The sequence below is a fragment of the Cucurbita pepo genome, chromosome 3 (assembly GCF_057944985.1).
Source record: "Cucurbita pepo subsp. pepo isolate OVF chromosome 3, ASM5794498v1, whole genome shotgun sequence".
Lineage (NCBI taxonomy): Eukaryota > Viridiplantae > Streptophyta > Magnoliopsida > Cucurbitales > Cucurbitaceae > Cucurbita > Cucurbita pepo.
Window position 1 is genome coordinate 11231643 of NC_141800.1, and position 14397 is coordinate 11246039.

Sequence of the window (14397 nt, forward strand, 5' to 3'; positions counted from 1 at the left end):
GGGTGAAAAATATGAATGACGTTTATCGTGAGCGTGTTAAGATCACGACGCCACATAATTGAAGAAGTGAAACTATGACATTAAGCTGGGTTGAATTCTGAAGTTTGTGTTTAATAAGTTGCATGTAATTCTAAAGTCCATTTCATGGCATGTTTTTTCCTTATTTTTTTTAACCCTTGGAGATAAATTTAAGCAAATAACTGTATCCACAATCTCATATCATTGCAACAAATTATCCACATGGATTTTATTTTATTTTTCTAGGCATTATGTCTCTAATTTTTTATTTTATTTTATTTTACTTATTCAATTGAAAAAGATTTCCACTAATAATTATATTTAATTCATATATGTACCAAATTTCATCAAAAACAAAGCAAAAGAACAAAAAAATGGTGGAAGTTGTTCACTCACCAGTATCTCCTCTCTACATCACAATACATAAGAAGTTGTCCTTGTGAACAAAATGAATTGTTTTCATATTTATTGGTGTCCATACAACGCCCATCATTTTTCCCTGTCCGATGTCCGACGGCGTTTCAATCTAGTATGCCTACTGGTTGGCATTTTCGACATATCCTCTTCCAACATCTCTTTTAGGGCATCGAATAGTGGTGGTTCTGGGACATAGTACTCCTCTGAACCCAATCGAACATCTTCTTCCACCTGCTCGAAAACATTTGATGTCATCTCTGTAAGTGAGAATAGTGTATACTTTTTGCATTTGGATGTTCATAACAAATATAAATTTAGAACAATATGAATTTGCAATCTTACCCTAACCCATGCATTGAATACCTCTCACTTGAACTCTTTATTCCACCCAAATTCACTACAGGCAGGTCTGAGCATCTTGTCTTGTACTTAATCTTCATACTTTTTTTTTTAAAAAAAATTGAATGTTAACCTTTGTTAAAATTAGTCATTTGGTTGTGTATTATAACAACAACAAAAATCTCAAATTAAAGGAACGAATAAAAAGTTTTGTGGGCTAAATGTAATTTAGAAATACATGTTTCTTCCACCGAGCACGTTACTTGAGGAGTATAATATCTTTGTTCAGCATCCACCTACAACATATGGAATAAGGTAAGACATAATGAGAAAAGGAAGATGTAACGCCTATAATTTTCTTACCCTAAATTAGTGACACCACTGTATGAAATACACACGTGGAAACTCATAATAAATAATTTTAAAATAATGTCATGGACTTATATTTAATTCAAAACAAAAAGATAAAGATAAAATAGTCTTTGCACATAAAACAAATTGCATTAAAAACACCTATCAACTCCTAAATGAAATTTAATGTGTTATATTGCCCTACCATGACTTGTCTTGACTTTCATGGACTTTGTTCACCGTTATTCGTGTATAAGAGCTTTACCTTTACTGAAAAAATATAAGGTAGCACGTGGCAATACCCAGCAAGTTACCCTACTATTGAAGTTAGTAGTGCAATCACACACAATAAATGAGTGAGACCTATCTTTTAAAACTATAACATGACCTTAGGCTCTTTTCAGTTCCGAGCAAAGTTGGATGCATGAAACTTCTCCACATAACCCACGTACGCGTACATGATTCCACCAGACGAGCTCATATACATACCTCCGGGCCTGACTTAGTCAGACATAACGCATTACACGTTACTGGATGACTCAGAAAAGGAAAGATCCTGCATGATATCATGGCGAACATAAATATCGAAGGTACGCATAACATAACAGAAAAGTATCTCAATGCACATGACATACATACATGCACGAGGTCCCATAATTTTCATTCCTAACATACCATTTATTTCATTTCATTTCTCCTTTCCTCGGTAACATATTTCATATATGCATCTTGTATACATGACAAACATCACGTAATCCATCACATAACTTTACTACGTAACAATTTATACATGACATTTCATTACATTCATAATATAGTGTAATTGTAAGGCCCACGTTTTGGGCCCATGGTCCAATAACTAAATATGAGTTATAAAAAAATAAGCCTTAGGTTCAGCATGGCAGCTAAACCCTTAGCCAGCCACCGCTCGCCGCTCTTCCTTCTTTCTGCCGCGGCTGGCCGCTCTTCCTTCTTACTGCCGCCGCTGGCCGCTCTTCCTTCTTACTGCCGCCGCCCGCCGCCCTTCCTTCTCTCTTTTTCACTTTTCTTCCTTAAGCCGCTGCCACCCAACGCTCACGATCCCGCAGCCAACTGTTTCCCACACCACTCCATGCCCCTTCCCACATCAGAAAACTCCCGCCCAGCACCCACATCGCCGCCGCGAGGGAACGCCATCGTCGTTGCCAGATCCCACATCAAGAGGATTAAACACAGCAAAGATTCAACGCCTATGTAGGAAGAAGGCTCAATTCGAGGGGAGTCGGACCGTCGTTGATTAGGAAAGGCCAAGAAAGCAATCCTCAAGTAAGGGACACGCCTATTGAAACTAAATGTTGTCTTTTAGAAAAATGGGTCGAACAGAATTGTCCTATGGCTAGGTGTTGTGTAATCTGATTGCCGAGTGTAATCTGATTGCCGAGTGTAATCTGATCGCTGTGTGGGTAATCTGATCACTGTGTGGGTAATCTGATTGTTGTGTGTGTAATCTGATTGCTCTGGGTAATCTGATCGCTGTGTGTAACCTGATTGTTGTGGAATTTGATTGTGGTGTAATATGGTTAGGTTGTGTTGATCTGTAATCTGATTGTTGTGGAATCTGATTATGGTGTAATATGGTTAGGTTGTGTAGTCAGGACAGGTGGATAGGTGTCTATTGCCGGCATATTGTGCTTATAGGTAGCCACGGCTAAGGGGTTTGTGGTAATAGTTACACGCTGTGTGTTTCGGGTAATGTTTTCGGGTAATCAGTCATTAATAGTCAATTGGAGGAAATAAGAAGGTGAGGTCCTTATGGTAATGGTTACACGCTGTGTGTTTCGGGTAACCAACTAGAAATAACCACTTTAAGGAGTAAAGGTGGCGTTGAGGTTGTGGTGGCAATAATCACCTGCGGCATGTTTTGGTTGATCGCCTTATGACGATTTATATGTTGACCCCAATAGGGGAGTTCCTTACTAAGTATTTATATACTCATTCTGTTTTTAAAATGATTTTTCAAGCGAAGCTGTGGCACGGAGGTGACGAGTAGGATGCCAAAGTCAGTCACGGGGCAATTCAAGGATTTTTATGTTTTTTTTTATAGTCTCATTTGTGGGAGAGACGTTTCCGCACTTTTGTTATTAATTTAAACTATGTTGCGGACGCCTAGTTTGTGGAACTAGGCGGTCACACCAGATTTCCTTAGATTTTAAATTTCCTACTTTGTTTTGAATATCTTTAGGCTTCCTGCTTTGTTTTGAATATCTTTGATTTCCTTTCGATTTTAAATTTCTACTTTGTTTTGAAAATCTTTAGGTGACATTGTTTTTTAAATTTTTAAACGGGTACCCCGCACTTGATTTCTAATAAATGATCGTTTTTCATGATTTTCATTCTTTTCCAAATAAATCACATTATTTTTCGTAAAGTCCCTAACCGCTACTCATATGGTTGTTACAGTACCAAAACAAGCAGGAGGTGATTATTGCCACCACAACCTCAACTTTACTTTTTAAAGTGGTTATTCCTAGTTGGTTACCCGAAACACACAGCGTGTAACCATTACCACAAGGACCTCACCTCCTTATTTCCTCCAATTGACTATCAACGGCTGGTTACCCTGGTTACCCGAAAACACACAGCGTGCGTGTAACCCTGCTTGGATAATTGTTTTCTAGAATCATCCCAAAGGTGACTATTGGTGGCTAGTTACCCGAAACACAGCGTGTAACTATTACCACAAACCCCTTAACCGTGGCTACCTACAAGCACAATATACTGGCAATAGACACCTATCCCGACTACACAACCTAACCAGATTACACCACAATCAGATTCCACAACAATCAGGTTACACAACAACACAACCTAACCTTAACCGTGGCTACCTACAAGCACAATATGTCGGCAATAGATACCTATACCGACTACACAACCTAACCATATTACACCACAATCAGGTTCCACAACAATCAAGTTCCACAACAATCAGGATACACAACAATCAGGATACACAACAACACAACCTAACCATATTACACAACAATCAGGTTACACAACAACACAACCTAACCATATTACACCACAATCAGGTTACACACAATTACCCAGAGCGATCGGATTACCTAGAGCGATCAGATTACATACAGCATCAGATTACACACAGCACCAGATTACACACACAGCAATCAAATTACACACACAGCAATCAAATTACACACACAGCAATCAAATTACACTCGGCAATCAGATTACACAGCACCTAGCCATAGGATAAGTCTGTTTGACCCATTTTTCAAAAAAACAAAACGTTTAGTTTCAATAGGCGTGTCCCTTACCAGAGAATCTGCTTTCTTGGCCTTTCCTAATCAAGGTCGGTCCAACTCCCCTCAAACTGAACCTTCTTCCTATGTAGGCGTTGAATCTTTGTTGCGTTTAATCCTTTTGATGTCGGATCTGGCAACGACGATGACGTTCCCTCACGGCGGCAATGTGGGTGCTGGGCGGGGTTTTTCTGATGTGGGAAGCGGCACGGAGTGGTGTGGGAAACAGTCGGCTGCGAAACCGTGAGCGTTGGGTGGCAACGGCTTAAGGAAGAAAAGTGAAAAAGAGAGAAGGGCAGCGGCAGTAAGAAGGAAGAGTGGCCAGTGGCAACAGAAAGAAGGAAGAGCGGCGGCGGTGGCTGGCTAAGGGTTTGGCTGCCATGCTGAACCCTAGGGCTTATTTTTTTATAACTCTTATTTTGTTATTAGGCCATGGGCCCAAAACGTGGGTCTTACAATATATTGTAAGGACCCAGATCCACCGCTAGCAGATATTGTCCTCCTTGGGCTTTCCCTTTCGGGCTTGCCCTCAAGGCAAGGCTTTAAAACGCGTCTGCTAGGAGGTTTCCACACCCTTATAAATGGTGGTTTGTTCTCCTCCCCAACCAATGTGGGACATCACAGTCCACCCCCCTTCGGGGCCCAGCGTCCTCGCTGGCACTCTTTCCTTCCCCCAATCGATGTGGGACCGCCCCCAAATCCACCTCCTTTTGGGGCCCAACGTCCTTACTGGCACACAGCCTCGTGTCTACCCCCTTCGAGGAACAGTGAGAAGGCTGGCACATCGTCCGATGTCTGGCTCTGATACCATTTGTAACGACCCGACTTATCATGAAAAAATGATCATTTATTAAAAATCAAGTGCGGGGTACCCTTTAAAAATTTAAAAAACAATGTCGCCTAAAGATATTCAAAACAAAGTAGGAAATTTAAAATCAAAAGGAATAGGAAATTTAAAATTTAAAATCAAAAGGAAATATGTTATGGACGCCTAGTTCCTAGTTTGTGGGAACTAGGCCGTCATACCAATATCTTTAATTTCCTTTTGATTTTAAATTTCCACCGATATCTTTGATTTCCTTTTGATTTTAAATTTCCTACTTTGTTTTGAATATGTTTAGGGCATTGTTTTTTAAATCTTTTAAAGGGGTACCCGCACTTATTTCTAATAAAGGATCGTTTTTTATGGTTTTCATTCTTTTTCAAATAAATCATATTATTTTTCGTAACGGCCCTGACCGCTACTTATATGATAAGTCGGGTCGTTACAGTAATGGATATCATGTGCATACATGACATACATCACATGACAATGCAAAGAGCATAAAAGCATCACATAATTAATATGGTACATGCATGAGCCACGGGCATACACCATCATACATCAATCAATTTGTTAACTCCAACCGTCTCCAACTGTAAGGTCACTTACCTGATTGTTAAATTGATGTCACCAATTTATTCGATTTTTACATCAATTTCAAGTTTAAACTTTTGCAAAACTATTTCTCGATTGTTAAATTGATGTCAACAATCTATTCGATTTTTTACATCAATTTCAAGTTTAAACTTTTGCAAAACTATTTCTCGAAACTTCGTAATGGTCATGTGTTAGACTTCTAAACTTTGTATGAATAGAGTCCTCAAATGTTTATATATAATATTATTTTTATTAGGGGTGTTTTAAGGAAGAGTTATTTTAATTCGTGGTCTAAAATTTCTTGAGTTATATTTCACAATTCACTTCCTTTTCCATAGTATACTCTCTAATTATTATTTCCCAAAATCGAGTTGCGTTCCATGTTTTCGTTTTCGTTATTGATATGTTTTCGTTATTTCTAAATTGCGTTTGGTAGTAAAACTATATTATAACAGCGCTGGTTGAACCTAATTTTTAGCCAAAGTCTCTTTGAAGTTGTGGTTGAAGTAGAGTCTGCTCCGAAAGGGTCTACTTTACTTTCTAATCGGGATAGCAGGATTGACGCCCTTTTTAGAACTGAAAAATCCATGTATTTATGTGGATGAGATTAACTTATAGGGGAGGGAAAGAGAAGCAAGCTACCTTGCATCCTTCTTTCTATTTTTTCCACTACGAGTTGATGTAAGGAGGAACCCTCTTTGAACTAGGCGCCCTCGAAGGATATGATTCTAATTGTCGATTAGCAGGTCTGTAGGCACGAAATAATAACTCAAATTTCAAATCATTCCCTTGCTTTAACTACTCATGCTATGGATGTGGGAGCATCAACTCCATTCCCGTAGGCTTTTGAGGAGCGGGAGAAATTACATAGTATTAAAGAAGAACCCTTAATAGAAACCATAAATGTCTTCACATATTATCCAAACTCATAGAAAATGTCATGTTTCATTGGATCTTCTGAGGTATAATTATTCTGATATGGAGCTTAAAGAGAAGGCAATCGGAGACACTGATTAATCAGGCAATCATCCATTGGCTACCAAGAAAAATAATAGAAAATTTGCTCATGATATTATTGACAAATACCTTCAAAGAAAATATGAGCCGACATTTTTATTGACTGTTAAAAGAAAAGGGAAATCTTTGAAGAGTAATTTTGAGCACCTGTTTATAGATGAAAGAAACAGCCCTCCGTTATTCAATCAAGAGAGTGCAGATTTTAAGGATTTGGTGAAGGTTTCAAGCTCCTTCAAACCCTCCTCAGGGGACTGGGCTTCACCCAACAGCTTCACCATAGCACTACCAACAATAACACCATCTGCCCCCCAGCCAGCCACCTATGAACACAGCAACATATCAATTATATTGTACAATTGATTGGATGTTATGGTATGTGATCAAGTTCTTTACCTGTTTCACGTGCTCAGGTTTTGATATACCAAAACCAACTGCTACTGGTTTTTCCGTAACCTGTGGTGGATAGCAGAATGTGAGGCCTCTAAGTTGCAAATCAATGCCTTTTAAAACATCAACAGATTTCAGGTACATTTCATGGATTCATTATTAAGCAGACATACCTCTTTAATTTCCTCAAGGAGAGATTGAACTCTACCACTGACTGATGTGCGGGCACCGGTAACTCCAACAGAGCTCACCTATAGTTTGAATGACAACAGATTTCATATTGCAAGCCGGACAGATGACAATGGAATTCTAATTTGACAATGAAACGTTAATTCATAATCACTGAGGAGATTGAGATTGTTAGGAATCACGACCATCCACAATAGCATGATATTGTCCACTTTGATCAAAAGCTCTCATAGTTTTGCTTTTGGATTCTCCAAAAGCCTCATACCAATGGAGATGTATTCCTTATTTATAAACTCATGTTCATCCCTTATTGGTCCCTTAATTAGCCAATGTGGGACTCCCTCCCAACAATGCTCAACAATCCTCCCCTCGAACAAAGTAGTACACTATAGAGCCTCTCCTGAGGCCTATGGAGCTCTCGAACCACCTCTCCTTAATCGAGGCTAGACTCCCTTCTCTGGAGTCCTCGAACAAAGTACATCTTTTGTTCGACACTTGAGTCACTTTTGACTACACTTTCGAGGCTCACAACTTCTTTGTTCGACATTTGAGGATTCTATTGACATGACAAAGTTAAGGGCATGGCTCTGCTACCATGTTAGGAATCACGACTCTCCACAATGGTATGGTTTTGTCTACTTTGAGCATAAGCTCTCATGACTTTTTTTTTAGTTTCCCCAAAAGGCCTCATACCGATGGAGATGTATTCTTTATTTATAAACTCATGAACATCCCTTAATTAACCCAAGTGGGACTCCTTCCCAACAATCCTTAACCCTTAACAGAGATGATTATTTTTTCGTCAAAATCCATGCTCTTTCTTTCTGGGCTATCTATAATTCTGTTTGTATGTGAAGACAGCCAAAACAATATACTCCCATCAATGATTTGTTCTCCCCAATGAAAGGTTTTCGAAATTGAATATCGGGTTTGGAAGAAACTTTTCAAGTCTTTTAGCTACAACTTTGGTAATGATCTTGCACAAATAAGGGTCGAACTTGGATGTCTAAACTTTCTCAACTTTCTAGCATGTCACTTTGTAGGAATATGACAAAGGATAAGTCTCATTGGCACCCACATTGTTAATATCATTCTGAAAATGAATCTTGGAACACACTAGATATGCAGCCATAATACTGGCAAAATAATTGGAAGAAAGAACTTCAATATGAACACCTTTCTTCTGATTTTGTTATAGAAATATGAGTGGAATTGAGTTAATTTTTAAATACTAAATCCAAAAAAGAAAGAAACTTACTAAATTTCATCTTTTTATGAATGCACCGAGGCACCAATGAGATGACAAAAAATCAAAAGTTAGAGCATATAAATGCATAGAAAACAGAAAGGCCTTACAAGATATACAAATCCTTCTGAAGCTTCAACGATGTTTTTCATCCTATCTTTTGGCGTGGTTGGTGTAGTTAAGAGTACCTTTAGCAATGTAAAAGAACAATATAAAATAAATAAGAACAAGCAATCAACTCAAGGTTAAACGAGCGATTATCTTATAGAAAAAGTGAATATAACAAGAATGAGTCAAGGGATTGGCTATACGTTTCCTTATTAAGTTGGTTCTACTCCTAGAGACAATAGAAAAAGGATGCAGGTTAGTATAGTTGAACAATTGATTCATATAATTAATTTCTAGCATTCAAGGCAACTGTTTTCTGCATTAGCAGCTAATCATTCATGTGATTAACAAAGTTTATTCTCATATCCGCTCCCGAAGATTTTTTCTTCGGGTTCAGGGTTCAATCACAAGTTTAGTTCTTCAACTCTGAGATTTGTCTATTTGGTCTCTGAAGTTTCAAAAGTGCATCGGGCCCTAAACTTTTAGTTCTAATGGTCCTTACACTTCCAATTTTGTTACTAATAAGTCCTTGAAAATTCAAAATTTTAAAAAAGTCATTGATCTATTGTAATGCTCTATGCCCAAGATTCGGATAAGGACTTGAAATATGGATTCGACACCTTATTGTTCTAGCATTCCCCTACATCCCCTACGACATGACCACATTACCTGTTTGTCGTTTTAAAGAGTGAATACTACTATTTCCACAAACCAACACGGGTCCTTTAAGCATGCTTTGTTCTCATTCACATGTTTTTTAGGAAAATTCCTAGGAGGTCACCCAACTAGAATTGTTTCAAGTAGAGCACGCTTAACTTTGAGGTCCTATGATTGAGCCGCCACTTGTTCGTATAGGTAGTAACTTCAATTCTTTTAAACATTTGTCAAGAATTCTATCATCAGGATCACTCTCATTCAAATGTGGTCTCTGTTCATTCATGTACTCCTCTTTTACTCGGACGTCACATCTATTCAATATATATATTCCAATTTAATGTCTAATGAAATCCAAACTTTTAAGGACTAGATTTGAAATTGTAAACGTTCATGTCAAAGTCTAAATTTGTAATTTAACTATAATAAAACTGATCTTTACCACTGCAATGAAGCAGTTATATGTTTCATACGCTAGGCAATGTTCCAGAGGTCTAGAGAAGAGAGTCCAATATCTTAAGCGAAATCACAGTTCCATCTCTCTCCTGGCTTATTGATAAAATATCCTTTGAAATGAAGCAAAACGTACACCCCAGCAAACTTCCTTTTTTTAATCATCTAATCTTCTTGGAAAACAAAGAAGGGTGTAGGTATACCACTTACGAGAAAGAACCTCAAGTAAGTAAAGTAGTTAACCATGGCTCTAACCAGGGTGGTTCATGACTGGGCTAATAAAAAATGGTCTCAAGCAGGGAAATGGAAGGCGGGCGGAAAAGGCTTGGCTCGGCGCTCAACAGACCTTTTGTTTAGTATTGCTTTATGAAAGCTGAGAGATCTACTCCAAACATTAAGTCCTACTACATAAATATCAAAAACTAAAAACCTAGAAAATGATTTACAAAATCTATAAAACCATTATGAGAAAAAATATCACCAGTTCAATATTGTACTTCACAGCTTCCTCTCTCAAAACTGCAGTCTCCTCAAGAGGAACATCTGGAACAACAAGCCCTGCAAGAAAGTGCAATATGACCACAAACATGTTCAGAAACCCAAGGTTGAGAAAGGTTACACATTTTCCATAGAACTTCGTAAACCAAGAAAATCTAAGTAAAAATTTGTACATAACACGTAATAATATATTTTGAGTTCAATGATTGTTAGGGTGAGAGTTGAACCATCGACCTTTGGGATGATAATTTATCCATTGAGTCATGCTTGGTTGGCAACACGTAATAATATACTAACAACTCATGCAATACTCTGTATAGCTTTAAATGCAATATTCCCATTTTATAAAGAATTCAAGCATCCCTACCCACCTAATATTAGGAGTATTGACATATTCTTTTCAACCGTTATATTATAGGAGCTTGAATAACAATCATGTAGCTGATTGACTAGTTCAATGATCAATGGTGAATCGAAATAGACACATATAATGTTCCAACGTGTTTGCCCATTTATTGCTCATGGAGGGGGTTGAGCTTAGGATGAGTTTAAGTCCAACACATGTTGACGGGAACAGGCTTGAGTAGTAGCCTCTTGCTCAAGCCGCTGCCACCTAACCAGCAACCTGACCCTAAACTTGAATGCCCAAAACTTCATAAATAGTTACCCATCCCCGCTTCTCCCTCCTTTCCTCAACGTTCCGCCCCTTTTGTCCCCCAAATCCCAACCCCTCATTTTCCCTTCTTTCTCTCTCCCTTTCTCTCTCTTCCTTTGTTTTCCTATCCTTAAATCAACTAGAACTCTTGTGAGATCCCACATCGGTTAGAGAGGGGAACGAAGAATTCCTTATAAGAGTGTGGAAACCTCTCCCTAATAGACGCGTTTTAAAACTGTGAGACTGACAACGATATGTAACGGGCCAAAACAGACAATATCTACTAGCGATGGGCTTGGGCGGTTACAAATGGTATCAGAGCCAGCCAACGAAGATGTTGGGCCCTCAAGAGGGGTGGATTGTGAGATCCCATATCGGTTGGAGAGGGGAACGAAACATTCCTAATAAGGGTGTGGAAACCTCTCCCTAACAGACGCGTTTTAAAATCGTGAGGCTAACGGAGCGATACGTAATAGGCCAAAGCGGACAATATCTCCTAGCGGTGGGCTTGGGCTATTACAACTCTAACCAAAACTCACGTTGCATTTCATATTCTCTAGCTTCTAAAACATATACCCCAAACACAATTTTCCTAAATTCATGGTCCGAATTTCTAGACTACTAAAACTTGACCCCTAAACATAGTTTTCCTAGACTTGGGCTCATGAAACTTGCACACATGTTTGCCTCAGTTTTGGCTTCCTATAAAACCGCACCTAACCACAAGTTTTGTAAACCCTCCACTACACTTCCAAGCTTAAGACATTGAACCTGTACACTAAACGTCTCATACGAAACAAGGAATTGTTCCAAATACCAAATCTGGAAATTTAGGAATTACACAAGCTCAATTGAAGTATAACCTCCCATAAAGTGCACAATGAAAACAAATTTTAAAAAAGGATCTCCAAATACCATGTTCTTTTAGCAACGAGTGATTAGGCATCCAAACCAAACTTTTCAACTTCATTCCATTCACTGGGATAAAGATGCTTTAAATACAGTATTTATATGCAAGTTGTAGCAAAGACCAACTAGCATTTGAATCAATTAACTATTGGCCTAGCCTTTAGCACGTCATCTTGGAAGCAGGACAGAATTATATTAATCCGAAAAAAAAAATCTAATTTAATAGAAGAAGATTTGTCGAGCTTGTTAAATTACCTCGTACACCAGCATCTCTAATTGTCATCATGAAGTTCTCAATACCACGTTTAAGAATAGGGTTGTAATATGAAAAAAGGGAAACTGGACAAGATAGTTCAGGAATTACCTGACCAGCCAGAAACAAATTGAAACATGTTAAACTCAGCTTCATGAATGAAGGGCTAAAGGACTGAACCACATAGAACTGGTAACATATTTCCATAGACATTTGATTTGAAGATGCCATGTGCAAAAAATAAAAAACATGTGAACTCCCAGTTTCCTAACAAATTGAGTACAAAGCTTTAGAGCCTGTTTAAATGCATTATCATCTAAATGATTTCGTTGCTACACTCAATAACAGATCTGCATACTGCAAGTCATTCTAGACATAGCTAACGAAATAAGTTTAGGCTATTCTTTCAATTGCATCAAATAATTTAAGAGCAAAAAGTGGAAGTGGAAAAGAAGCTGATATTATTTACAACAATATTACCCCCTTCAGCATAGAAATGATTGCATTAAAGTTTGTCTCCCTAACCAAGGCCCGAGTGGCTGCAGCCTACAGAAAAACATTCATAAAACAGCTGAATAAGGAACAATAGATTAAAAATGGAGAAATGGAAGGAAAAAAAGAAAGAAAAAAAAACCTGTATAACAGGACCATCTGCCAAGGGATCCGAATATGGAACCCCAAGTTCAATTATATCTGATCCACAGGTGGAAAGCACCTTCAATGCCTCAGCCGTGGTTGAAAGATCAGGATCCCCAGCAGTGATGTAGGGGATCAATGCGACCTTTAAAACATGCATGCAGTAAGAACAACGTTGATCAATGGAAAAATCCCATCAGACCACAAACAAAGTAGCAGATAGAACCAATCAGTTCCTAATACTTTTAATTTTCAATCAAATTATTCTCCGTAATCAATTCCATCAACAGTAGAAAGAGACATTTACCTTGCCCTGCTCTCTCAATTTGTTGAATGTTTCGGACAATCCAGCAGCAGGGGAGGCTGTAAGGGCGGCAATCGGGGCAAAGCGCTTGGATTGGAAGACGGAAATGGTACAAGGACGTGGGGAAACGATGCACGTAGTGGGTATCTTGTTGAGGGGAAGAAACCTCGAAGATTTGAAGGCAATATCCATTTGTTAAAGAAGGGTTTGGTGGAATTTCAGATTGTCAATGGAGTTTCGGTTTTTTATTTGGTTTACGACCGCTGTAGTTGCCAAGAACAAGCAGTGTTGCGTTGTTGTATCGACAAGTTTTCGAAAACCAGAGGCGAAAAGAATGGCGGCAGAATGCTTTCATAAAATTAGGACTTACCATATTTTCTATCGGCATTCAAAAATATTTATTATCCCTTGGATGTTATAGAGCTTTTTTTTTTTTTTTTTTTTATTTTTCCTTCGTGTGAATACCTATACACAAGACTTCATATGTTCCAAGCAACATAGTCTGAAACTTGCTTCATACGTTCCAAGCGATGTCACGTGAAAATCTACATCCAAGGCTTCTTAAATTCTAAGCGATGTAGTCTAAGTCATGAACATGTTGTACAGTAAGAGTTTTAGGGGTTCTTGGATTTCTGAGTCTTAGGACCTTGATCCTTTATTCTTGAGTGATACCTAACAGGATTGCGTGTGTACTTTTTCTTGGTTTTTATCTTTTACAACTCTCTTCTTAGTTTCTTGGGTTTTTAAGTTCTTGCTCCTAAGAGTTATTCTTGTGGCATAAGTCTTGACTTACTTTATTAAGCCCTATAAAGATCATTGGTATACCATGCATGAGTCATTTAAAATATCATAAAGATCATAACATGCTCTTGAACATTCTAGAAAGATCACGGGTCTTGGCTAGAGGGTCATTAGGAGTAGTCTTGTAAACTTTTTATGTTCTTACACATAAACTTTTATTTAAAATATTGGGTCATTTGGAAGGTGTTTGGACTTAAAATATCTCAAAGGACCCTTAAAGACATAAGAATATTAGTTTTTACAACTCATGCGTTGTCCAATGAATCTGTGGATTCTGAGTGGTGGTATAGAGAGACAAATGATGGTATAGAGAGACAAGATTTTTGTTAAAATAAGGAAGTTTCATAATATTTGGAAGTCATTTGGGTCATGTATCAAATGTATTTTACTATAGGGGCATTATGGTCATTTTACATCATTATTGGTTTATCTACTTCGCC

General features: G+C 38.1%; 1 protein-coding gene across 7 annotated transcripts; it reads right to left on the reverse strand.

Moving 5' to 3' along the window:
* Positions 1-382: 382 nt before the first annotated feature.
* Positions 383-13529, reverse strand: LOC111791504 (tryptophan synthase alpha chain). 7 transcript variants are annotated; one of them, XR_015420420.1, is made up of 13 exons: positions 13160-13529; positions 12851-12997; positions 12697-12762; positions 12219-12327; positions 10383-10459; positions 8797-8874; positions 7425-7502; positions 7258-7317; positions 7012-7184; positions 1514-1681; positions 1013-1070; positions 778-876; positions 383-666 (listed from the first exon to the last, which is right to left on the reverse strand). XR_015420420.1 is itself a non-coding variant. In XM_023672879.2 (10 exons), the coding sequence occupies exons 1-9, from the start codon at positions 13346-13348 to the stop codon at positions 7050-7052; spliced, it is 939 nt and encodes a 312-aa protein (XP_023528647.2). In that variant the 5' UTR covers positions 13349-13529; the 3' UTR covers positions 6735-6883; positions 7012-7049. The 7 variants fall into 7 exon arrangements, 2 of the variants coding, with proteins under 2 accessions (XP_023528647.2, XP_086978729.1); XR_015420418.1 differs by having other exon boundaries at positions 1331-1681; XR_015420419.1 differs by having other exon boundaries at positions 778-1070.
* Positions 13530-14397: the final 868 nt, after the last annotated feature.